We start from the raw sequence: 27,024 nt of genomic DNA, 5'->3' as shown, positions 1-27,024 counted from the left end.
GAGGCTGAATCATTCTGTGCTCTGTAGGCTACATAGCAGCATCTCTGGCCTCCATCGCTAGATACCCGACCCTGCACTCCCCAGGGTGCGGTGGCTAAAAATGTCTCCAGACGTGACCACACATCCCCCAGGAGCAGAATCATGCCCAGGTGAGAACCTCGGGGTCATCCGAGCCCCGGGTCCCCAGGGGGCTGGCATCTCGGGGGCACCGGGTGGGAGGTGGGCACTCACGCTCTGCATCTTGGCCTCCGTGTCCACGATGTTCCTCTCCACCTGGTCGGCATTCTTCTGCAGCTGCTCGATGAGCTCCGACAGCTCCTTGTTAGAGACGCTGCAGGTGGAGAGAGGGGAGGTGAGCCGCGGTGGGGGAGTGCCGGAGGGCAGGGGCGGGGTCCCGCCAGTGCCCCAGCCTCCCAGGCTGTCCCCAGCCCCAGGCTCAGAGTGGAAGCTGCCCAGTGAGCCTCGAATGGAGCTTGGCTGTCCCCCAGGGCGATATCACTAAAGGCACAGAGCGAGGCAGCGCCTTTCCGGGAATCAGCCTCTGCTCTGGCCATCACCCCAGTGCTTCTATTTGCCACGTTGGCAGAGCACGCTTACTCTGTTCTCCCACTTTTTTTTATTGAGATATAACTCACATGTCATAGAATTCACCCTTTAAAAGTGTGCTAATTCTGGGAATTCCCTGGCGGTCCGGTGGTTAAGACCACACGCTCCCAATGCAGGGGGCCCGGCTTCGATCCCTGGTCAGGGAACGAGATCCCACGTGCTGCAACTAAGAGTTCCCATCCCGCATGTCGTGACTAAGACCTGGCACAGCCAAACAAATCAATAAAAGCAAATTTAAAAAGTAATTCAGGGGTTTTAGTGTATTCACAGGGTTGTATAACCATCATTGCTATGTAATCTCAGAATATGTTTATCACCCCCAAATAGAAACCCCACCCCCTTTAGCAACTCACTCCTCACCATTCCACCCCATGGCCCCTAGCGACCACAGATCCACTTTCTGTCTTTATGGATTTGCCTACTCTGTGCAACATGGGGCCTTCCGTGTCTAACTTCTTTCACTTAACAATATTTTGAGGGTCATCTGTGTTGTAGCTAGTGTGTGACAGTGCTTCATTCCTGTTTATGGCTGCATAATATTCCACAGCCTGGCTATGCCACATTTTATTTATCTGGTTATCCACTGATGGGACACTTGGGCTGTTTCCACCTTTTGGCCATGATGGCTCAGACTACTCTGAGCACTTGGGTACAAGTTTTTGTGTCAGCAGTCTTATTATTAAATACCTGATACTTTTCTTTCAATCTACTCATTCTTCATATTTAAATAAATTTTCTAAAAAAGAGGACTTGCTTCCCCATTGTAAACAGAAAACCAGAAGCCTTTGCCATAAAGAGGTAATAGCCAAAATAAATTCCACAGAAATAAGAGGATGGCATTAAGTTCTAGCTGGACACCTGGCCGCCTGCACACGTTGAAACTGAGCCCTGCCCTCTCCTGCTTAAAGGCAGAGCTTGGCATGCACGCCCCATAGCCAAGCTAGAGCTCTGCTGGCACCAAGCTGAGACCTCCTGAGAGTTCTCAGAGTGTCTGGGAGAGATTTGAAATCGGAAAGGCTTTCTCATTTGGCGTTTCTGTCTTCTCTCTGGCTGTATCTGTCTGCCCTGCAAAATCTCACTACAGCCCACCCTGGCAAGCACTACTGGGGGAGTGGAGGAGACCTTGGTTTTGGACTCAGATGTGCACTGGGGCTGTGTGACTTGGCCAAGCTGCTGTTCCTCTCTGTGCCTCTGCTTCCCGCTATCAGATGGGCCTTTCCCAGCTGGGTGTTAGGAATGGGAGTGAGGCTATGCAGGCAAAGAGCTGGGCGCCCCGTAAGTCTCACGAAGGTTCATGATTATACTTAAGGAGCCTTAATGATCATTGTCTAGCTCCTTGTTTTCTCTAAACAAAGGAGGAAACAAAGACCAGAAAGGGAAAGCAACTTGGTCATCGTCACACAGCTACCCAGCAGTGGCTGAGATTGGTACTTAGTCCTCCAATCTCCACCAAAGACCTCATATACTGATTCCAAAGATTGAGGGCAGGAGGAGAAGGGGACAGAAAGGATGAGATGGTTGGATGGCATCACCAACTCAGTGGACATGAGTTTAAGCAAACTCTGGGAGATGGTGAAGGACAGGGAAATCTGGTGTGCTGCAGTCCACGGGGCTGCAAAGAGTCAGACACGACTTAGCGACTGAACAATGGCAGGGTCTGAGACTCAACACTGCAGACGCTACTGATGCTGCGGGGAAAGCCGGAGTGGTGGAAGGAACAGGAACACGAACAGAAGCTGCAAGACTGTCCGGCTCAGGCCCAAACCTTGCCTGGGGGCCTGCTCTGTGCCAGGTCTGGATACACAGGTGCTAGGAGGGGAGAGGGGTAGGGTCTTGGCGAACGAGACCCAGGCCACACCCTCTGCAAAGAAAACCAAGGAAGCAGCCTTTCCCCAAGTGGGGCCCCAGGAACCCTGGTCCTGTAATTGCTCCTGGAATGAAAGCTTTGTCACTCAGGGCGGTTAGGAAAACCCGACCCCTCAATAAGTCAGTAAAGGCTCTGAGAAGTCCTGTGGTGGAGAAAGCTGGTATTCAGTGGAGCACCCAGGAAGGCTCAGAGGAGGCGACTGTGCATGGAGGCTCTGGGTAAGGTGGGGTGAGGCTGCTGGGCCATGGGCCGACTTCCATCGTCCCCCACCTTGGCGTGGGCTGGCCACGAGGCACATGTGAACACTTCTGCCCTCAACCCAACCCCAGCCGCTGACCCCACCGTGGCCTCAGCAGTCAGACGTGGTGAGTCTCAACCCAAATATTTAACCGTGACAGCCAAGGACACCACTGTGATCCTGCAGTGTGGGCTAGGTGGGGGCCTCTATCCCTCTCGGGTCCAGCCCAGCCGCACCTCAGGGCAAGGGGCCAGCTCCCAAACCAGGCCCTTTCACTGGTTGGGACAGGTTCAAGGAAAGTGCCTCCTGGACCGCACCCTGGCCAGCCCATTACTCCAGCCAAAGCGAGCACTGGAAGGGGACACAGGGCGGTGGGGCGGGGACAGCCAGCTCCATGGACCTGGTGCTCCTGGTGGGGAACAAAGGACAGCTCGGCGGAAGCGTGTGGTCAGACAGGCGCGGGCTCCAAGGCCTGCTGGACCACTTACTGCTGGGACTGTCCCAGGCAAGCACCTCAGCCTTGAGGTGCCTCAGTCTCTCCATCTGTCTTCTGGGGATGACCACGGAGTCACTGCGGTAACTTGAAACCTAGTGCACACGCTTCACCAGACATGAGACACGTCCACAGACACAGCCCCGATAGCATCTTCACCCCAGCTCTCTAGGGGAGGTGTGTGTGCCCCTTTACAAGCAAGGAAACCAGCAATTCTACTCGATAGATATCAAGAGAAATGAAAACACAGGCCCACATAAGAGCTTGTACACAAATGTTCACAGCAGCAGTATTCACAGCAGTCAGGAAGCGGAAACAACACGAATGTTCAGCTAGTGAACAGATGAACTAAATGCAGAGCATCCATACAACAGAAAACAGGGATGAAACGCTAACACAGGCTACAGTGCGGAGAAACCTTGAGACCACGAGGCTAAGTCAGAGAGGCCAGACACAAAAGGTCCACTTACATGAATTATCTAGGGTAGGCAGATTCACAGAAAGAGAAAGTAGATTAATAGTCAGGAGGGGCAGGAGACAGAAGGGGAGGGAGTGCTAAAGGGCGTGAGTTTCTTTTTAAGGTGACGAAATGCTCTAAAATTGATTATGGTGTGCATTGTTCTAAGTCGCTTTAGTCGCATCCGATTCTCTGCGACCCCATGGACTGTAACCCGCCAGGCTCCTCTGTCCATGGAATTCTCCAGGCAGGAACATTGGAGTGGGTTGCCATGCCCTCCTCCAGCGGATCTTCCCAACTCAGGGATCAAACCCAAGTCTCTCATATCTCTTGCGCTGGGCAGGTAGGTTCTTTACTGCTAGTGCCACCTGGGAAACCCCTGATTATGGTGGTGGTCATATAATTCTGTGAATATACTTAAAACAGCTGAATTGTACACTTTTAATGAGCAAACTGGGCTTCCCAGGTGGCTCAGATGGTAAAGAATCTGCCTGCAATGCGGGAGACCTGGGTTTGATCCCGGCGTTGGGAAGATCCCTTGGAGGAAAGCGTGGCAACCCACGCCAGTATTCTTGCCTGGAGAATTCCCACGGACAGAAGAGCCTGGTGGGCTCCAGTCCACGGGGTCGCGAAGAGTCAGACACGACTGACCACCTAAGCACAAGCACAGTGAGTGAACTCTATAGTGTGCGAGTTATGTCTCAACAAAACTGTTATCAAAAACATTGGCAAGTGCCATTTACAAGTGGCAGGGATGTGTTTCTTCTTCCCCCACCGTCTTGAATGGTCCCCAGCTTTTATCCTGTTTTCCATGGAGGCTGGGCCAGCTCTGGGTTACACCCAGCTGCCTGGAAGATGCTAGTTAAAACCTCACAGAGGGTTGACCATGTGCCTGGCTGGTGCTAAGCAAATCACATCCAGATGAGCTCATTAATCCTACCACCCACTGAAGTAGCACTGCTCTCCCATTTTACAGATGGGGAAACTGACGCACAAAGCCATTAGCTCACTTGGCCACAGTCTCACTGGCTAAAGCAAGGCAGAGCTGGGATTCAAGCCCATGCCTCTGGAGCAGTCTCAGCACTTCTGCCTTTTGGGTTTGGAGTCCCAGATGAGAGGCCCCAAAGGGTCCTGCCTTCCTCCTGCCATCCAGCTGGCCATAGGAGCGGACGTGTGCTCCCCTTGAGAGCCGCAGAGCCCCACACCAGGAGTACAGGAATGCGGGTGAGTCGGGAACCTGCAGGGGCAGGGGTGTGGGGGTGTGGGGGTGTGGGGGTGGGTGGTGTGTGTGTTTGTGTATGTGCAGATCCCAAGAGGGTTGAGAACTGGCTGGGCCAGTCCAGCTTTTCATCCAGCTAATGGGCCACACTGAGGCAGCCAGACACGGCCCCTGGGGGGCTGTCGGCCCAACTGATGGAGGCCCGGATACAGCTCTTCCCTACCAGCCTCTTCCGAGTCTGGTCCCACTCACGGAGATGGGGATCTCTGGGCTGAGCCAGGAAAGCTAAGGTGCCCATCCCCAACCCCACCCGAGAAGGGAAGGGACCAGGGAAGAGGATCTGAGTGACAGGCTGGGGGAGGGACACACCCAGCCTCCCTCCACTTACTCAGAAGTTTAACACGGACAGAGATGCTGAGGGCAGTGGCCGTTGGCGCTGGTAGGTGCCTCAGAAGTCATCAAGCCCCACCTGCTCATTACATAGGTGAGCAAATTGAGGCCCTCAGAAGCGCAGGCACCCGCCCAAGGTCACACAGGGAGCAGCCAGTGTCCACAGCCAGACAGGGTTCAAATCCTGACTGCGCTAACCATCCGTGTAACCTCGTAACCCAGCGCCACGAAAGGCAAGGGACAGATCAACAAGAGGACGCTGCAGGAGAGGTGGTGTTCCACCGGCATGGTCAATATCCCCACCATAGAGGTGGCACAGTGGTGAAGAACCCGCCTGCCAATGCAAGAGATGCAAGAGATGGGGGTTTGATCCCTGGGTCGGGAAGATCCCCTGGAGAAGGAAATGGCCACCAGATCCAGTATTCTTGCCTGGAGAATCCCATGGACAGAGGAGGGCGGGCTATAGCCCGTGGACTTGCAAAGAGTCGGACACAACTGAGTGACTGCGCACACAACCTTGAAAGAGCTATTTTCTGCTTCTGAATCTCAGTTTTATCATCCATCAGATGGGCAAGATTCATCCTATCTAGGCAAGTGAGGTGGGTGGTGAGGGTCACTTCTGGGACCCTGGAATCAAGTTTCAAAGACCACTTTGGGGTTCGAGGACTGAGCTAGAGATTTACAGCAGCCTCTGAGCAGATTAGACATCATGTCAGCTCACGAGTGGGGTGTCACCAGTTTCACCAGCACCTAAAACAGTGCCTGGCACACTGGAGACACTCAGCAAATATTCGGTCTAATCACCTAGCACACTGCAGGGGTCCCCTAAGTGGTGACAATGCCTATCCACAGAACACTTCCCCATGCACCTTTACTCCCCGAAGGCCTTTCCATCCAGATGAAACTGTGCCCTTACATTGCTCCCTGATCTGTGCATGAGGTTGTGCCTATGGACCCCCTTTCTCTCCTGGGGAACCCCGCTTGCCAGTGGTGCCTGGTTCTGTAAAAGAAGTGAGTGAAAGTCGCTCAGCCGTGTCCGACTCTTTGTGACCCCATGGACTATGGCCCACCAGGCTTCTCTATCCAAGGGATTTCCCAAGCAAGAATACTGGAGTTGCCATTCCCTACTCCAGGGGATCTTCCCGACCCAGGGATGGAACCTGGGTCTCCTGCATTGCAGGCAGATTCTTTACAGGCTGAGCCACCAGGGAAGCTGTAAGTAGGTTCCTTATAACAGACAGGAACTTCACAGCACCGAGGACAGCAAGGTGAACACCACCAGGGAGAAGGCACCTCGACACAGGGGACGTGGCACCCCCTCAGAATCCTCCCTGGTAACGCACGACCCACAAGCCATGGATGGGAGCCAGCAGACAAACGCAAAACGCCTCACCAGACCTCTTCAAAACTGCCGAGGCCATGAAAGTCCAGACTAGGCTGATTCATTTTTCTGTACAGCAGAAACTAACACGACATTGTAAAGCAACTATACTCTAATAAAATTAATTAAAAAAAAAAAAAAAAAAAAGACCAGACTAAGGAACGGTCAGATGGGCAGAGATGACTGAATGCAACCTGGGGGCCTGGAACAGGACGAGGCATCCGGGGAAACTGGGCAGGCAGAGCGAAGTTCATAGCTCAGTTGTTCTCTTTAATGTTTTGGCCACAATGCGTGGCATGTGGGAGCTTAGTTTCCCGACTGGAGATCGAACCCGTGCACCCTGCGATGGCAAGACAGCGAGGAGGCTTAACCACTGGACCACCAGGGAAGCCCTCATAACTCAGTTGTTTTTGTTTTCTTTCTTTAAAGGTTCCTTCTAGATTTCCCTGGTGGCTCAGATGGTAAAGAATCTGCCTGCAATGCAGGAGACCCGGGTTTGCTCCCCGGGTTGGGAAGATCCCCTGGAGAAGGAAATGGCAACCCACTGTAGTATTCTTGCCTGGAGCATTCCATGGACAGAGGCGCCTGGTGGGCTACAGTCCATGGGGTCACAAAGAAACATGACTGAGCTAACTAACACTCACTTTTTCATGTCTAGATTTCCAGATTTTCCAGCAAAACACTATAGAAGCAGATCTTTCTGGGCGATGGTGTGTCTAGGGATGCCCATCTTGACAGGTCAGGCAGTGGGTTCTGTAGCCTGAGACCCCACCTGGTACTAATAAAGGCCAATGGGACCCAGGTCTTGGCTGTCTCCAGAAATGGTCCTCTCAGCCCAGCCCAGACTTCGGTCAGACAAGGTAAATGGGTTTCACAAGCCAGGTGGAGTCACACCCTGCAGACAGGGGTTGTTTTTCCAGAGAATCCGCCCTTGTTTTCTTTTCCAAGGCTGAGGACACTGGAGTCTGGCGAGGGCCCAGGTCCCATCCGAGGCATGAAAAGGGACCCCGTTTCCTTGGCCCGGTCTGCGTATGAGACTCCTGGTGCAAGGAGGGCACGGCCAGGGGGATGTCTGGGGCTGCCTCAGAGTCCCATGACTGGGTTTGAGGACACTCTGGGACAAACAATCGCTTTCTGGGTCTGAGCCTGCACGCAGCAGCCTGGAACAGGCGTCTCTTTGTCCCTCAGGATGTGCTCTGGGAGTTAGAGCTGCGGGGAGATGGCCTGGGAGCCTCACGGGGCATCGGGCACCCTCACTCCATCACCAGAGTTAGAAACTCTACAAGCACAGCCTGGCCTGCTCTGCGGGTGGCTGCTCAAAGCCCAAGAGGTCAGCTTCAGACTGGGGAGCCGGGGCTGGAACCCCGTGCTGTGAAGCCGAGGGGGGTGGAGTCTGGTCAGTGGGCTGGCAGGAAATCCGATCAGAGAAGTGGGGACAGAGGCGGCACTCCGGGTCACCCAGACTCTGTGGATGCTCCACGTGGGGAAAGAGCACCCAGGGCTCTTGCAGGACCCTCAGCCCCACCTACCGCCAATCACTCCTTCATGCTTTACTTTGGGTGGGGAGCCCCTGGCCCTTTTCCACGATAAGCCATGCCGCAGTATAACCTGGTGGTTAAGCACCCGGACCAAAGGCAGGCGGCCTAGATCCGGATCCTGACTCAGGCCTTATTAAGCTGTCAGTTACCTAGCCTTCCTGAGCCTCAGGTCACCCGTCTGTCACTGGGGGTCACGGCAGTCCACACCTCTCACAGCTGGGGCATGGTTAACTGAGAGAACAGGTACAAAGTGGTGCCTTGCAGGCAGCCCAGGTTCTCTGCTTCCACCCAGAGTCACCACCCAGGGATCTGGGCTCCTTTTAAGGAGCTGATAAAAGCTGGCAGCCAAGGCCCCATGTCTGAACCCACAGGCATGGGGGAGCTGAAAAAAAAAAAAGACCTTGGGTCACCCAGGCCATCCGCACTGATCTTCATGCAAGCCCAGACCCACTCTGCTTCCGCCTTGTGGATGTCACCTCACCCGGGCACGGAGAATTCACAAGCCACCTCAATATTTGGGAATGTCTCCTCCAGCTCCTGCGGGGAGGGGCCGTGCACATATACGGGTAATGAGAGGACGCAGCCCCAGCCCCAGTCTGGAGGAACCCTCTTGGGTCTGGAGTCAGGACTAGGCCGCTAGGCTTGGGATTTGAGGGGTTTAGGGGGTTTCCACTATGAGCTTTGCTGTACCTGGTCTGCAGCAGGGACACGGCCGACGGGCAGGGCGGAGAGGCTTTGTCTACCCAGTTGTTCAAGCAGAACCCGAAGACCACCCCAGACCCCTGCCTCTGCCTCCCCTGGTTCCACCTGGGAAGAGAGCCCTGTGCTTCCATCCTCCCTCTGGCCCTAAGGCCCTCACCTTGATCAAGAGCATCACCTCTCGCCTGGACCAATGTAATGGCCACGCCCAGCCATCTCCTTGCACTCTGACCCTTGCTGCCCCCAGCCAACTTCTGCACATTTGTCGGAGATCAGGTTTGTCGATGCTCCCAAACACGCTCAGAAGAGAGCTCGCTCTCCTGTCTGGGACCTGCCTTGCCCAGCCCAGCCCTTCCTGCTGTCAGCTCTCTCTGTCCCGGTCACCCTGCAGCAACTGGTCCATTCCTCTCCATCCTGCCTGCAGGGAGGGAAACTGAGTCAGCCTGGCCCAGGGAAAGAACAGAGACTGAGAGAGCTCGGGCAGGTTCCTTAGCCTCTCTGTGCCTCAGTTTTCTCATCTGCAAAATGGGAATAAGAATCAGCCTCATCCAGAGGATGGAGACAGTTCAAAGAGAGGAGCCTCGTAAAACACTTTGGACCTTGGACGTATGTGTCACACCAGAAAGGCTCAGGATTGTTGGAATTTTGGTCTGTTTGGCTCACTGCTGTGTCCATGGTGCCCGGCACAGAGCTGTCCCAGCAGTAATCTAATGAACAGCTGCTGGCATCTGGAATAACAACATGTGCTGTTTCACCTGCCTACCTTTAATTTCCTTGTCTGCACAATGAGGTTATTGGATCCACTGACTGCGTAGCAAACAGAAAGACATATCTGATAGGTGGAAAGTGTTCCCAAGGCAGAGAGGGTGGGGACTAGGTTGATTGGCTTTCAAAGCCACCACTGTCCAATAAAAACAGAATGTGAGTACATTTGTAGTTTAAATCTTCCTAGTAGCCACGCGAAAAACATAAAAAGAAACAGGTGAACTTAACTTTTATACACCATTTGATTTAACCTAATATAGCTAATGCAGGAGACATAAGGGATGCAATTTCAATCTGTGGGTCAGGAAGATCCCCTGGAAGAGGGCATGGCAACCCACTATTCTTGCCTGGGAAATCCACGGACAGAGGAGCCTGCCGGGCTACAGTCCACAGGATTGCAAAGAGTCGGACACTACTGAAGTGACTTAACACACACACACAGCACAGCTAAACCATTATTCTGACAGTCAATAGAACATTATTAAAGAGACAGTTTACATTCTCTTTTCCTCAACACCTGGCATGTGGTTTATACTTGCAGGGCATCTCAGGTTGTTCTATGCATCTCTCACATGGCAAGTGGTTAACAAATACGATGGCATAGTTCTGGGTGATTCTGCAGCCCCTACACCGCTCTGCGATAAGCCCACAATGACTGCAGCCCATCAGTCCTGCCATAATGAAGCTGGAGGAGGCTCGGAACATTAGTGCCTGGTACCTGCGTGCATCACAAGGTAGTTATCAGCATCCTCGCGTGCATGCGAAGTCACTTCAGTCATGTCTGACTCTTCACTATCCAATAGACTGTAGCCCACCAGGCTCCTCTGTCCATGGGATTCTCCAGGCAAGAATACAGGAGTGGGTTGCCATGCCCTCCTCCAGGGGATCTTCCCAACCCAGGAATTGAACCCACGTCTCTTACCTCTCCTGAATTGGTAGGTGGGTTCTTTACCACTAGCACCCTAGGTCCACGTAATAAAAGGTCATTTCCTGGGACTTCCCTGGTGGTCCAGTGGTTAAGAATCCACCTTGCAACACAGCGGATGTGGGTTCGATCCCTGGTTGGGTAACTAAGATCCCACATGCAGTGGGGCCACTGAGCCTCAACTAGAAGGTCTGTGTGTCACAGTGAAAGATACCCTGTGACACAGTGGAGATCCTGTGCACTGCAACTAAGAACTGACACAGCCAAGGAAATTAATAATTAATTGGAGGAAAAAAAGGTCATTTCCTTTGCTTCCTGCCAGTGTCCCACCAGACCCACACAGACTGGCCAGACACCTGCCCAAGGCCAGGTCTCATCTATGGGTCTCTGGCTGCCTGACTTCAAAACAATCCAGGCCCCCCAGCTGTGCTCAGCAGAGCGCGGTGCCTGGGTGCGCAGCACCAGAGCACACAGACCACAGCCCCACACCCTTTCCCGGGCCCCCAGAGCTCCAGTGTCTTTGCCCATGGCCACGGGCCAGAGCCAGCCACGCCACCCTCCTTCCTGGGAGAACGGCCTCTTTCCTGACCCACCTCCAGGGGGTCATACCACTACAGAGGGGCCACAGCCCTAGCATAAGCCCCCACCCCAGCAGTCGCTGCCCGCCTAGAACTGTTCTGTCACCTGTCGGTCACGCCCAACATGCTTTTTCTTTCTGGGCGTCAAGATGGGAACCGGCAGGGACAGGGTGTGGCTGATGGTGACGGCCCTTCCTCCCTGGCCAGCGCCACCTCACCTTCCAGGCCTGAGTCAGTCCCCACGTTCTGGCCCTTGATGATGTCCACAGCCCCTCCCTTTTGGGGTTAATTCTGTCTCAGTGGGTGCGAGCGGAGCTGGATGATCAGTCTCGGAATGTCTGGCTTGCACAGGAGCCCACACCTCTCCTGGGAACCAGCCTGTCCCAGCCTCGCCCCTCCTAGAGTCCACAGAAGGGGCCTGACCTCCTGTTCCCCATGGTCAACCCCTTCTGGGTCCTGCCTGCCTCCAGGGCCTAAGCGGCCCCCAGAGGAACCTCCAAGTTCATCTTGGGTGCTAGGTGGCCCCCAGACCCCACCTTCTTTAAACACTGCCAGGCTGAGAGAGCACAGGCTTTCACTCCAGGACACCTGCCCTGTCTCTACTGCAAAGGCACATACAGGTGCAGGAAATGACTGAAGAAACGCACAGCCAAACACTGAGAGGACTCACTAGGTGCCCATTACCCGCTCAGCCTATTCCCACAGCATCTCCTGACACCTGGCAATCCTGGGGGAAACACGCCCTTCTGGTAACTGGGGGTACTTTTCTTAATTCTATTAGGAGATAAACTTTTGGACAATAAGGATTTACTCATCTTTTGGGAGGGGAGGACCCTTCTGCAGCCTTTAATTCCAGGCTTTGCACAGGCTTGGAGCTCAATAAATACAGGTTGAATTGAGCAGACACTTTATAGCATGTGAATAATTCTTCTCTCCTCATTTTTCAGATGAAGATAACTGAGGCTAAGAAACCTGCTCAAAGTCACACTGTTAGGAAGTGATGATGTCAAGATCCGAACAGGTGTTAGGGCCACCTCCTCAGAACAAGAGGGATGTCAATATTGTTGTTCAGTCGTTACGTCGTGTCCGGCTCTTTGTGACCGCATGGACTGCAGCATGCCGGGCTTCCTTGTCCTTCACCATCTCCTTGAGCTTGTTCAAACCCATGTCCATTGAATTGGAGACGCCATCCAACCATCTCATTCTCTGTCACCCTCTTCTCCTCCTGCCCTCAATCTATCCCAGCATCTGTCAATACTATTCCACAAAGTGATGGGGAGAGATCAAGGACAGGAGACAAAGCAGAAAGGCGTTCACATCCAGGGGAGGCATAGTGACTTACATCTCGTTGGCATCTTCAGCAGTATAATTAATCCCAGTGGTTGAGTAACCATCAGTGGTGGTAGTTAAGGCTGAGTCATTCATTCTCCTAAGATGCCACCACGAGGGGCTCCCAGCCTGTCCCTCTGAACAGGCCATGCAGGGGGAAGGAACTGGTATGACAGAACCCCTCCCTGGGCCACGCCCTCCCCCAGTGTCTGACATGCGTTCCTGCTTTGATCCTAACAACCCATCATCAAGCTTGGTACTATTATTGCTTCCAGTGCAGATACATAAGCTGAGCCTGGGGGGGAAGGCAGACCTGCCTGGGGCCAGAAGGTTAGTATCTATGCTCGTGACTGTTGCCACCCCCGTCAGCTTTCCAGATCGTCAAGATTTCCAGATCTTCAGTAATTGCTGAATAAATTTTCACCACACCCCCAACTCCTTGTCATCTCTTTGCCCCTCTTACAGGCCCTGGGGACAGGCCCTTCTCCATCAGCAAGTCCCTGGAGCTGTCAACATGCTTAAAATGTCTATTTAATTCAACACTTATTTACTGAGCCCCCAGCCTACACAAATCCTGGAATTAAGAAAGAGCCACAGAAGAACCTCCACCAAAAGGTAAGTAAGTCCTTATTGTCCAAAAGTTTATGGTCTAATAGGCAGGATTTAGAAAAGCTCTCCAATAACTGTAATTCCAGAGATTCAGACTGTTTGGGTCAGGGTATTTTCATCCACTCTGCCCACTTCAGGCCTTGTATCCTAATTTAATTGTGAAAATAAAGGTCAGTCCCATAAAATGCAAGAAGAGAGCAAGAAGAAAACAAAGAGAAAGCATGATAAATAGGAAATAGAAAATATATGGCAGGAGCAGGTCCAAACACAGCAGTCAGTACAATAAATGAGAATGAGTTAAACTCACCCGCTAAAAGATAAGACTCCCGGGGAGAACATGAAAGCAAAACAAAAGCCAGCTCTACGCCATTCTGCAAGGCACACATCTAAAATAAAATTACATAGGAAGCTTGGGACTAAAAGAATAGAGTGCGACAGACCAGGCAACTGCTGCTTTAGCTGTTTTAAAGGAAGAGCAAGGTGCAGTGGTGGCTCAGCGGTAAAGAACCCACTGGCAAAGCAGGAGACGTGGCGAGACCCACGGGTTTGATTCCTGGGTCAGGATGATCCCATGGAGAAGGAAACAGCAACCCACTCCAATATTCTCGCCTGGGAAATACCATGGGCAGCCCATGGGGCTGTGGAAGAGTTGGACATATCTTAGCGACTAAACAACAGCAAGGTACATATAACTCTATGGACAAGTTACACTGCCCCTTTACTCAGGGCAGTGTAAACACCGGGTTTGACGGCTGCATATCAGAAGACTGAAGTCTGGGCCCCGCCTCACTGATTTTGACCTAACTGGTCTGCCATAGGACCTGGACATCACCTGCAAGGCTCAGATAATTTTTTTTTAAAAATTTGGCTGCACCAGGTCTTAGTTGCAGCACGTGGGACCTAGTTCCTCGAGCAGGGATGGAACCTGGGCCCCTGCATTGGGAACTTGGAGTCTTAACCACTGGACTGCTAGAGAAGTCCCAAAACTCAGATGATTCTAACGTGCTGGCAGGGCTGGGAACAAGGAAACGAACCAGAGTCATGTGCTGCAAGGCTAGAGCAGCAGATCGAGGAAGAATTCCCAGGTCTCGGCAGGAAGGAAGTCTTGTAGAGAACAGTACACAGAAAACATCCAAAAATTACCAGACTGACAGGCCAACTGACTGACGGGCTCCCTACTAGAAACCTCAGTGATAATTAGCTGGGTGTGGAGGAATTTACTGTCTACTAATCCTCGGGAAGTAGATTCTACAGTGAGAAGGCTGCTGGTGGGAGTAACTACAGCTCTGTTTCATGGTTTAACCTGCTTCCACCCAGGGAAGGCCTCCCCACCTTGGGGCCTCATGTCAGGCATGTGCTTTTGGGCTCTCGTTACAGACACACACACACAGAGTTCAAACCTCTTTGAGTAACACCAGGGTGTGTCTTGGAGATATTTGCAAGATTTAAATGGGGCTCAAGCCAACTGTCAGAGAAGGCAATGGCACCCCACTCCAGTACTCTTGCCTGGAGAATCCCAGGGACGGAGGAGCCTGGTGGGCTGCCGTCTATCGGGTTGCACAGAGTCGGACACAACTGAAGTGACTTAGCAGCAGCAGCAGCAAGCCAACTGTGACAACCCCAGTTGTTAGGACATCATTCCAGGTTCAAAACCAGTGGACAAGGAGTACTGGCCTTCAAATAGGAAGCACCTACTATGTGTCTGCTGCTTTTACACACATCATCTCCAGTTCTCTCCATGATTCTACACGTCTCTAATTTGTAGATTCAAAACAGACCTCTCACTGCTGCTCACTGAGCACCTACTATGTGTGAGGCATCATTCGGGGGGTGTGGGAGTGACCACACAGTCTGCAAAGCCCCTACCTTCATGAAGCCCACAGTGGGGCAGGAAGGTGGCCAGCAGCAACACAGCTGACAAGAGGCACAACTGGGCCTGGAAAGCAGATCCAGGCTCCCAAACCCAGGCTCTTTCTACTCTACCTCCATCCCTGACCTCAGCCTCAGCTTCCGTCTCAGTAACACGGGGGTTTCGCTGCCCAGTTTATAGTTGGGAAGAGTTGAGTTCCTGATGCAGAGCAGCAGGATTGGAGCCTCCTCTGTTCCTGATGGCACAAACTCGGAATCCTTTCTCAGCCTTCAGCTGGAACCCAAAAGTCCCCATCCCAGCATGGAGAAGTGAAAAGCCCTCAAAGCCACAAGTCTGACATCTGAGCCCTGGCTGCTGGAGCAGTGAAGAATTCTGCACAGGACTGTCTTCTTGCAGCTCCGCAGCCTTCCAGAGTCAGCAGGCCGCGGGTGGGGTGGAGCCTCCGGCCAGCCAGCAGCCCACTATGCATTTATAAGAACTGACAAGCCCTCTGTCCAGGAAAGGATGGGCTGGGCGACCAGAGGGGACACCCCAGCAGCCAGCTCATCTGCTCCTGGCTCAAAGCCACTGAGACTCTAAAACACTGAGCCTCACCTGGAAAAGACAGACGAGGGCACTGCTGTCTAAGGACAATACAGTCATAATTCAGGACGGCTGTTCCTCTGCACCTCAGCCTCAGAGGCTGTCACGTGTTCACACCTCTCCCAGCTCCTGGCCATGGTTCCCTCCTGCACTTCTGAGTCTCCGCATCCAGAGCTCTCCATTCTTGCTCCCCAGGCCTTGGACATCTCCCCCCGCTGAGGCCCGCTCCCTCTTCCTCTCTGCTGTCTCCCTGCTGACTGGACTCAGATCCAGAACTGCAGGCTTCCCTCCAGGCTGGATCAGCTGCCAGCCCCCCTGGTCTAGCCCACCCCTCACTTTTAAAAACTTGAAAACTCTTAACCTAGCTCAAACGCTTAGAAAAGTATGGAAAAGAATGCCACCGAGACTTGCCACTCGGCCATACGTGTTTCAGATTTTTTTCAAAAACAGTGTTATTATTTAGTACCCTCTGAGCCCCCTCCTCTGGGGGAGCATAATTTAGGAGCTGCTGGTTTCTTCCTCAGTTCAGTTCAGTCGCTCAGTCGTGTCTGACTCTGCGACCCCATGGATTGCAGCACACCAGGCTTCCCTGTCCATCAACAACTTCTGGAGCTTGCTCAAACTCATGTCCATCAAGTCGATGATGCCATCCAACCATCTCATCCTCTGTCGTCCCTTCAATCTTTCCCAGAATCAGGGTCTTTTCCAATGAGTCAGCTCTTCACATCAGGTGGCCAAAGTATTGGAGTTTCAGCTTCAGCATCAGTCCTTCCAATGAATATTCAGGACTGATTTCCTTTAGGATGGACTGGTTGGATCTCCTTGCAGTCCAAGGGATTCTCGAGAGTCTTCTCCAACACCACAGTTCAAAAGCATCAATTCTTCGGCTTTCTTTATAGTCCAACTCTCACATCCATACATGACTACTGGAAAAATCAGTAGTTGGACCTTTGTTGGCAAAGTAATGTCTCTGATTTTTAATATGCTGTCTAGGTTGGTTATAGCTTTTCTTCCAAGGAGCGAGCATCTTTTAATTTCATGGCTGCAGTCACCATCTGCAGTGATTTTGGAGCCCAAGAAAATAAAGTCTGTCACTGTTTCCATTGTTTCCCAATCTATTTGCCATGAAGTGATGGGACCAGATGCCATGAACTTAGTTTTCTGAATGTTGAGTTTTAAGCGAACTTTTTCACTCTTCTCTTTCACTTTCATCAAGAGGCTCTTCAGTTCCTCTTCACTTTCTGCCATAGAGTGGTGTCATCTGCATATCTGAGGTTATTGATATTTCTCCTGGCAATCTTGATTCCAGCTTGTGCTTCAACCAGCCCAGCGTTTTTCATGATGTACTCTGCATATAAGTTAAATAAGCAGCCTGACAAGATATAGCCTTGATGTACTCCTTTCCCAATTTGGAACCAGTCTGTTGTTCCATGTCTGGTTCTAACTGTTGTTTCTTGACCCCTATACAGGCGCTGGTGACAGGGCCTGGGGCCCCAGCGGGGCTGCCCGCTCTGGAGGCAGGGAGCCTAGAGGCCAAGGCAGGGCTCAGTCTGCCTGGAGGCAGGAAGGGGCACCGGGGGCCTCGCTCCCTAGGCTCAGGAGGACAGAAGACCCATCAAAAGCAGAGAGAACAAAGACCAGGGGCCATTTCCATCTCCCCATTCCTAAGACAGGTCAGGGCAGGCAGGCAGGCTGGAGAGTGGCAGGTGGCGCTGGCAACACCCGACACAGCCCTGCCTGGAGCAGAGAGGAGCCAGAAATCTCTTGACAAGGAGCCTTGGACATGTTCTCAAAGGCAGCTTCTCCCCCAGCCCCCAGGGCCCTCCAGAGGCCCCTCACTCTCCTAGGAGTGTTGCCTAAAAGGTATGACTTGAGGTAAGCTGTTCCCCAGAGGAGTTCCCTGTGTCTGAAATGCCACCATTAGCAGCCACTGTTACATGTTCAGCTCTGTTCTGTCCTGAATCTAATTCACCAGGTCTCGTTCCCTCTGCCAACAGCACTGGGCAAGTGAGGGCAAAGCCAGAGAGAGGGGAGGTGCAAAGGGTTGCTGGGCGGAGTCAGGGATACAAAACCCAGTGACTCCACCATCTGGCCTGGGGCAGTCCCCAGAGACAGCACCAACCCCAGGTTGAGGTGGGGAGCCCTAGTTTCCTTCTCCAGGGGCCCCAACATTGGCCATGTGTGAGCTGTGAGCCCAAGGCGAGTACCTTTACTCTTGGCCTCAGCGTTCCTCTCTGTGAAATGCGATACCAGCAGTAGCCTTACAGGCTCGGCGTCAGAGTGAGATTTCATATATATATATATAAAAAACATCCTTTATATATATATAAACATCCTTTATATATATATAAAACATTTCATATATATATATATAAAACAACATGTCTGTGCTGGGTGCACAGCAGGTGCTGAGAAATGGCTGGACGGATCACTCCAGTCCCGGCTACCCGTGTAGTGGGAGGTGAACTTTACTGACAGGGCCCTCCTGCAGACTGTTCGGGCTTTTCAGCCGACACTGATCAATGCACGCAGGTGTGTCTCTCCATGTGTCTTCTTAAGGTGTGTGTGTGGGGTCCACCTGAATGCTAGGGCGAAAGAATGGGAGTCAGCTGACCTCCTGTGCCCCTGGGGCAACAGCCTCCACAGCTGGAAGGAGCCCAGCTGCCTGGTCAGCCCCGTTCTTAGCACCATCCTCATCTTTGGGGCTCAGCTGGTAAAGAACCCGCCTGCAATGCAGGAGACCTGGGTTGGATCCCTTGGTTGGGAAGATCCCCTGGAGAAGGGGACGGCTACTCACTCCAGTATTCTGGCCTGGAGAAATCCATGGACTGTATAGTCCATGGGGTCACAAAGAGTCGGACACAACTGAGCGACTTTCACTTTTCATCTTCAACAGCAGTGTGCAGTCACCACTAGCACTGCCTTGACTTACTGAGCACTCACTGGGAGCTGGGCCCATCACATGCATTATCTCACTTGAGCCACTAGCAACCTTACCAGCTGATGCCTGCTGCGGATGAAACACTCCTGTTTCATAGATGAGGAAACTGAGACTCAAGTGTTTTGTGACCTGCCCAAGGACACATACCTCAGGAGAGGCAAAGCTGGGGCTTGAACCCACACCTGGATGACATGCTCTTCATCACCGAGGGACCCAGGGTACCCCAGCTAGCTTCCAGGAGGACACACGCCCCTTTCACCAGCCTCCAAACCCTTGGGCCCTGCCTCCCCCACAGGATGTCCCCATTAGGACTGGGCCATTCTTGTAGGACTTTGCCTAGGTGAGGTCAGGAAGTGAGGCCAGGCTGCTGGGTGCTCACTGGGACCGAGGTCTGGGTAGAGGGACAAAATTAGTCCCATTTTACTGAAGGGAAAGCCGAAGCTTCTAGCGAGGCCAAATTTCTTTGCCAAACGCAAACACAGGCAGAGTTCGGTCTAATTGCAGAGCTGGGTCTAACCATCAATCCTTCCCAATGACAGTTCAGACACATCCCCAGGAAGTCCTCCCCGATAATGCAGGTCTCCACCCTAACCCTGACAGATCTCACTTCAGACCAGTCAGGGAGCAACAGGGCCATCAGGCTGGAAATCTCATCTGTCCAGCTCTATGCCTCCCAAATTCTCAGTGGTTCCCATCACCACCATGACACAGTCCTGCAACCACAGCGGTAATTAGGCAAAATTCCATCAAATGTAGAGACTGTCAATGTCTCCTCCACAGCCACTCCTACTCCCCGGAATGACACCCCAGGAGTTGTGCAGTGCACTGCCTGTCCATTGTGGCGTTCAGCTCAATCCCAGCTACATAGCAGGTGCCTATTCAAATGCATTCAACAGTTATAACTACCACAGCTGCTGTGGAACGAGGCTTCCTGTAATTCTTAACCCTTTCCCTGCATTATTCCATTTAATCATCATGTCAACAATATCACCAGGCAGGTGGTATTTTTATGCCCATTCCACAGCTGAGAAAGCAGAGGCTCAGAGAGGCCAAGCAGCTCTCCCCAGGTGGCACAGCTGGAGAGCAAGGACTGGCCAGGGCTGTACTCTCAGCATCCAAGCAGGGCAGTAGGACCAGGGCCCCTCAAGGCCCTCCCCGCTGAGCTGGACACTATCCTTGGTGACCTTGCACCAGCAGCCTGACCCTGTCATTAGCGCAGGTGTGAACACCAGTTCCGACACCTGTCATTAGAAACCAGGGCAGCAGGAGCAGCAGAGCTCACACCCAGTTCCAGCTGCTACAAGGCTGACAAACAGGGAGGGGCGGTTTTCTCCTAAGGGGCTCTCCATTCACAAATTTCTGTTCACTTGTCCAGAGCATGCGACCGCAGGGTTGTGTGTGAGTCACAAGTACTGGCTCCTGAATCCCCTTTGCTGGGGGCAGGGATGCTGACCCTCACTCTGGGCCCTTCCTATGAGCCTGGGGAGGCGGGGGGGGGGGGGGGGGGGGGGGAGGTGAAGGTGGGGGGGGGAAGGTGAGGGGGGGATGGGGGGAGCGCGGTGGGGGGGGGGCGTTTGCAGGGGGCGGGCGGAATCCTCTCCATTGTTATGTTGGCTCCTCCCAGCAACCCCACTTGGAAGATATTAGTACCAGGCCTGCCTTGCAGATGAGGAAACTGAGATTCAGAGAGGTTCCTGAGCCTCTCTGGAACAAGAGGCGAGGTGTTCAACTGACCACCTCAATGCTGAATCTCACTGGCAACCCTGCCTCCCCCAGACAGAAGAGGAAGCCCCCAGAAAACTCAGGGTGCAAGAGTAACTTAGGGGTCAGCACCCTGTGACCAGAGACCGCATCTTAGAGCTATGGGTACAGGGCCAAGCACTGGGTAACACTCAAGAGGCTACCTTCGACCCTGCAATCTGTTCCATGAACTTGTCTCCACCAAGGGGAACATGCTGGGCTGGCAAGACCACGGTCACCTGGCATCTACACAGGGCTGTGACTGTGCAAGGCCACGGGGCCCAAAGGAAGAATCTCATCCCATCTTGGGAAGAATCGGGGAGGGCTTCCTGGAGAAAGAGACCTCCAACCTGAGATCACACATTCAGCTAGGGGCAGCGGATGGCTGCCTTGGGCCAGGGGTATTTCGAAGTGCAGGATCCATGCCCATTAACCCTGAGTCCTCGCAGCTGTAAAGGATGTTAATTGCTTCCTTCCTGCCCTCTGCTGGGAAGGCCAAGACCCTCCCAGATTGTCCAGATTCATTATAACCTTTTGTTAGGTCCAAGCCCAGCCCTTGGGGGACTGGACAGATGGAGAGCTGGAAGAAGGGGAAGCTCAGAGGGATGAGGGAGGCGGAGAGCAGGGCGAGGCTGGCCCATCTCCTGGTGTGTGGGTGTGTGCATGTGTGTGGAGGACTGGAGGGGCCCCGGTCTTGGTGGGGGGAGAACAGCACAGCCCTCCCTGGCTGGCACGGAGCATCTGGTTGTGCAACATCTGAAAGACTAGTTCAGGGACTGGACGGGACCCCAGCTGGGCTGGAGAGCCAGCTGGACCTGGCCACTGAGGAGCAGCGCGCAGAGCCCTGCCCAATCCCTGGGGCTGGGAAAGACCAGGGAGGCTTGTGTGTGTGTGGTGGGGGCGGGGTGGGAGGGGATCCCGAGAGGGGAGGGAAAGAAATGTTTCTGAACTTGAAACAAGGCAAAGGGTAGAAGGGGCGGTGGGGTCACAGGGGAGGGGAGTTTCTGAAAAGCCTGGAACTCAAAGGCATGGAGGGCCCACACTCTACGTCTCAGGTGAGGGCACCGTGAGATGGCTGGATGGCATCCCTGACTCAATGGACATGAGATTGAGCAGGCTCCTGGAGTTGGCAATGGACAGGGAGGCCTGGCTTGCTGCAGTCAATGGGGTCACAAACAGTCAGACACGACTGAGCAACTGAACTGACTGAACAAAGACATGGAGGGCCCACCCTCTCCACACCATGCCCAAGCCGCCTGCACCTGTCAGACAGGTCTGCCTGGGCTGGACCACGGGGGGCAGGGTGGGAGTGCAGGCCAGGGTCTCCTCGCCTTCATCCCTGGCCTGGGAGAGAGTGAGGGACTGCTTCCAGGGGAGGGGGTCTCAGATGAGGGCACTTTGGGGTGGATACACTTGGGCAGGTGGGCTCTGCAATTTTTTTTTAGTTTCCCCACCTGTCTGAAGCCCCTTGTGGATAAAGGCTCCCTCCCAGCTATAGCCCCTGCCTCCTTTTCCCTAGAGAGAGGCCAAGGAAGGGTCTGAGGTCCTGCCCCCTCCCTCAATCTCAGCATCTCCACTGAGGTTCCCCTAAACCGGCTATTAAGTGAATACATTAGGCTTACCAAGCAGACGTGGACGTGGGCTGCCGTTTCAACGCAAACACATCGAGACATGTCATTCCCTTCCCAGGCGGCCCTGGGAACCGGAGGCCCTCAGAGACGCCGCCAGTTTCGGCGCTGGTTGGCGGGGGGCGGCGGGGGAGGGTGTGGGGGGGGAAGGGCCGGCTGGTGCTGGGGGCAGCCACGCCCCTGAGAAATCATTCAGGGAGAAGGCCCGACCGCCCTCCCAGGAGCTGCGCAGACCTCGGGGTGGGGTAGGGAGTGTGGACCAGGTGTGCCTCAGCCCGGGTTCCCCCAACCCGACCCCACACCCACGGATTCCTCCGAACCAGGCTCTGGAGCGCAGGATGGCAGGTGCCGGAAAGTTCTGCTGCAGGTGGCACGTTCCCCGCCCCCCAATTCGTCCCCTCACCTCTCGCCTCCCCGACTCCAGAAGCACCTGTGCGCCCCTCCAAGGAGCGCTGGTGAACGTCCCCCGACACGCCCCCGCTCCAGCTCAAATTCACCGCGTGGGTGCGCCCCTAGACGGTGCTTCTGTCCCTGCACACACCCCCGCCCCCGTCGCCCCCCACCCCGCCCCGCCTTGGGTGTATCGTCCGCCGGACACACCACTCTCCACCTGGGCGGTGCTTCCTGGCCCGCGAGGACCCCTGGCCCAAGAGCGACCGCGGGACGCGGAGACCCCCACCCCCACCCCCACCCCCCAGTGACTCCACCTCAGTACCTTGCTCTCTAAGCGCCCAAGCCAGTACTCTCCCGGCTCCTAGAACTTTCCGGGGCCAAACAGCGTGTTTCCTTCCGCGCCCCCGGCCCACTCCATTCCCACCTTGGCCGTGCTTCCCAGCTCAAGGGTGGCCCTCGGGCGCCCGCGTCCCCGCGCGTCGCGCACTCCAGGCTGGGTTCCCCGCCCCGCGGAGCTCCCAGGGCGGTGCGCACCCCCTCCCAGCCGCCGCGGCCCCGGAGGCCCGGCCGTTCCCCTCACGGCCCGCGCCCCACATCCCGGCCCAGCGCGGCCCCTCACCTGCGGGTCCGAACCGTGGGGCTGTATTTGCCTTTGTTTCTCTTCCTGAAGAGCGAGTTCATGGTGGCGGCCGGGCGGGGCGGCGGGTCGCTGCGCCGGGCTGGGCACTGGGCGGCGGAGGCCCCGGCGCGCACCGAGGGGCGGGCAGCCGGCGCAGGTGAGCGGGCGGCGACGCGGGAGCCCCGAGTGCGGCGCGGCGGCGGCGGCCCGTCACTACTCGCGGGGGGCGGGGCGCCCGCAGGCCCCGGCTGCCCCCGCCGCTCCCGAGAAGGTGGCGCTTACCTTCCCGGGGGCGGGGCGCCGGGTGGGCGGGGCTTCCAGGCGCGCCCTCGGCCAGGCTGGAGCGAGCTGGGCGCCCGGCCTGGAATCTGGGTGGGGACACGGGGTCCTGGGAGGACCCGGCCCATCCCACCCCACCTCCCAGCGTGGACACTCGAGAAGCTGGGCAGGCGGGCGGAGGCGCACTGGCGGCTCTTCCGAGCGCGCTCCGCAGCCCCCTCGCCCCTGACTCCCGGCCTGGCGCACGCGCCCCAGGCTGAGGACCCTCACCCGGGTCTCGGATGCCCCTTTTGGGCACCGGGGCTCCCTTTTCTTGGCTAACACCCAGGTGGGGCCCCCAGTCAGATGGGACAGCCTGACGGGTCTCTATGCCCCGATAGCTAGTGAATTACTCTCCGGTGGTAGGACTGTCGATAGCAGTTGAGAAAAGGGACCTTGGGAGTGCGCCTTGATGTTTAGATGCTAAGTCGTGTCCGACTCGTTGCGATCCCACGGACTGTAGCCCGCCAGGCTCCTTTTTCCATGGGATTTCCCAGGTGAGAATACAGGAGTGGCCAAGAAATGGTAGCCATTTCCTTCTCCAGGGGATCTTCCAGACCCAGGGATCGAACTTGCGTCTCTAGGATTGGCAGGCGGATTCTGAGCCACCTGGGAAGCCCCAGAGTGCGCCTGCCTGAGTTCAAATCCTGCTGTTTTGAATCGTCAGCTGACTCTTCAGCAAGGCTTCTCTTGCTCCCAGCCTCAGTTTCCTTTATCTGTCAAACAGTGGTAACAACCGCACCCCACCCCATAGGGATTCCTGTAGATCATTCACACAACACTTCACACAGTTCCATGTGCCAAGTTACATCTGTGCCAGCAGAGGCCAGTCACGCCGGGGCCCTGCTGCTCTGTGTGCCCGCGGAGAAGGCTGCAGTTAGACAGCCAGTAACCCGGGTCTGGCCCTGAGCCAGACTGGGGCCCTGACAGCAGGGAGCCCTTCAGCGTCCCTCTGGAGGGCACTGCGGGTGTTGAGCCCAGCTGGGAAGGAGGAGCACCCAGTCCTCAGGGGAGATGCCAAAGGGCTCAGATGGGGAGCAATGATGAGGGAAGGAGGCAGACTCCCCGCCACAGGCATCCAGAGTCCTCAGGCCAGTCACTTCCCCAGCCGCTTTTTATTTAAAAAATAAGGAGGTTGATGGGGAAGTTGATTCCTCCAGGCTTTTCCTGCCCCAGACCCCAGAGCATTTGAGAACAGTGTCCTGTAGGCCATGGGGTCCCCCAACCTCCAGTATCTAATGCCTGATGATCTGTGGTGGAGCTGATGTAATAATAATAGAAATAAAGTGCACAGTAAGTGTAGTAGCGGGGGTGTAGTTCAATGGTAGAGCGTGTGCTTAGCATGCACGAGGCCCCGGGTTCAGTGCCTGGCACCTCCATTTAGGCGTTTCTCCTTACTGGGAGGAGAGAGTTTATTATTGTGGGAGGGAGGGGATATATATATATATAACTGTTTCATGTTGATGTATGGCAGAGACCACCACAACACTGCAAAGCAATTATCCTCCAATTAAAAAAAAAAACAGTAATGTGCTTGAATCATCCTGAAACCATCCCCCCCCAACCCCGTCCTCGGAAAAATTGTCTTCCATGAAACCAGTCCCTGGTGCCAAATAGTTTGGGGATGGCTGCTTTAGGTCATCTGTTGTCCCTTACAGAGATTCTGGGAAAACCTTATTTGTTAGGGGGTATCTGCGGTGGGCTTAAGGGGGTCTGCAGATCCTCCTACAGTTGCTTTCAAAATGTGTGTGTGTCCAAATGCACATTTTGAGGGTGAGGGTCTATCGCTTTCAGTGGGCTTGTTCATTGGCTCATTCCACAGATATGGGCATTCTCCCAGCCGTGGCTGCCTGGTTCTGCTACGTTGATGAGAAAAGGGAAAAACAAAATGAAAGCATAAAAGGCCTTTCTCTTAAGGGAGAGGGAAAGACACATGCTAACACTACTAACAATACATTGACAACCTCAAGTTGGGATCTGAAGGCCTAAAAAGGATAAAGGACACTGGAAGGAGCAGCAGCTCAGCTTCCCCAGGGGAGCTTGTAAAATGCAGATTCCGGGGTGTGACCCCCCTCCAGCTCCTGATTGAGGGGCTGTGCGCAGGAAAGGTCTCAGGGGTCTAAACTTTTAGCAAGTCCCCCTGGTGGTCCCTGGCCCCTCTATGAGAAACCAGGAGTGAGGGATCTTGCCTGCAGCTCTCAGATAGGGAACCCTGTACAGACCTTCCAGCCACACCTAACCCTTCTCTCCTCTCTGAACTTGGCACTGCCCTGGCTTCTCTCTCAGATGTCCCTTCTAGATGGGGAGTTCCCCATGAGGCAGCTCAGTGCTTGAGCAATTCCCTCCAACCTGCAGGTACTTCCCTCCCCAAGTCTGAGGTTAGCTCCGGGGGTGGGAGTAGGGTGGGACCTAGAGTCCCACTACAAGCATTGGGCTTCCCTGGCGGTTCAGATGGTAAAGAATCCACCTGCAATGCAGGAGACCTAGAGACTATAAGTCCAGACTACAAGTCCATTGGGAATAGGTGTCAGGGATGAGCCCAAGGCTTCAGAACACACAGCTTGGTGGTGGTGGGGGGAGTGACTTGGGGTCTAGACCTGGCCTGAAGTCAGGACAAAACTTGCTCAGCCTGGACCCCTTCCTGTGCCCCTAAGTGAGCCAAAGGGCTCAGGAGGGAATACTGTCCAGCCCCCTGTTTTATGGCACAGCTCTGCATGGAAACTCTTTTCTTTCCTTCTCCGGGTTACCTTTCCCTTAGAGAGTAAATTAGAGTCATTCACGGCAGCACCGTTGCTAGGGAGGAGATCCTGGAAACAGCCTGATGGCCACTGGGATGGGGATCAGGTGGTTAAATAACCCAGAGCGCATCTACTCTGGGAAGACCGTGCAGCTGGAAATGAATGAGATGTGGAATTCGTTGTCAGGCGCCAGGAGCAAAGCGTGAGAGAGAAACAGAGAATATATATGCCTATATGTACAGAAAATTTCTGGAAGTATCCACAAGACTCTGTTAGCCATGAGTCCCCTCAGGAAACAAATATGAATTTTCATTGTATGCTCTTTCATAGTGTTTGGATTTTGTCTTATTTTTTAAAACTTCCTTTGGATATTATTTTTATATGTGCTTGGATTAATTTTTCAGTGTCTTTTTTCAATTACTTTCTATTTTTTAGCCATGTGGCATGTGGGATTTTAATTTCCCAATCAGGGATTGAACCTGTACCCTTTGCATTGGAAATGCAGAGGTTTAACCAGTGAACCACCAGGGAAGTCCTTCAGTTACTTTTACAAGACTCATTTCAAAATGACCCAAGCCTGGCATTCCCACTTCCCAGACCCTTCCCTGCCTCCACTCCCCACTTCATGCCCCTCTGTTAGGGTCCACTACATTCTATGGTGTTAACCTCCTTCCTTGTCAGTCTTCCTTACTGGACTGAAAGATACTGGTTGATAAGGATTATGGAAGATACAACATTTGAGCAAAATGGAACCCATGTTAAGGAAGGAAGCCTCCCTATCTTCAAGTTGCTGATAGTCTAAGGCCAGAGACAAAGAGACAGCAACTACAAAGCCAACTGGGCTGAGTCTAGGGAGATGAACCTTATCAGGGCTCCAAAGATGGGGTAAGGGGCGGCAGCCTGGGGAGCCCTGGAGTTCTCAGTCTCTTTCAGCTGTTGCAGCTTGTACACAGGTCATCTTGTGCTTCTGAGCCTCAGTTTTCCCCATCTGTGAAATGGACACAACTATAGTATCCACCCCGGAGAAGGCAATGGCACCCCACTCCAGTACTCTTGACTGGAAATTCCCATGGATGGAAGAGCCTGGTGGGCTTCCGTCTA

The 27,024-nt window shown here is 54.1% G+C and overlaps 1 protein-coding gene across 4 annotated transcripts in view; it reads right to left on the bottom strand.

Moving 5' to 3' along the window:
- Positions 1–22,988, bottom strand: part of PPL (periplakin) — a 49,727-nt gene extending 26,739 nt beyond the window's left edge. For 3 of the 4 annotated variants that reach the window (XM_052660781.1, XM_052660796.1, XM_052660788.1), the window contains exons 1-2: positions 22,868–22,988; positions 232–331 (exon numbers count right to left, since the gene is read on the bottom strand). In XM_052660781.1, coding sequence (XP_052516741.1) covers positions 232–331; positions 22,868–22,929 — 162 coding nt within the window. In that variant the 5' untranslated portion in view covers positions 22,930–22,988. Of the gene's footprint in view, positions 1–231; positions 332–22,570; positions 22,632–22,867 lie in introns of those variants that run through there. The other variant, XM_052660806.1, reaches the window with a different exon arrangement.
- Between the last annotated feature and the right edge of the window lie 4,036 nt (positions 22,989–27,024).

Source organism: Budorcas taxicolor, chromosome 2, assembly GCF_023091745.1.
Source record: "Budorcas taxicolor isolate Tak-1 chromosome 2, Takin1.1, whole genome shotgun sequence".
Lineage (NCBI taxonomy): Eukaryota > Metazoa > Chordata > Mammalia > Artiodactyla > Bovidae > Budorcas > Budorcas taxicolor.
The sequence above is the reverse complement of the archived record's forward strand: the minus strand, read 5'-3'. Positions and strand labels throughout refer to the sequence as shown.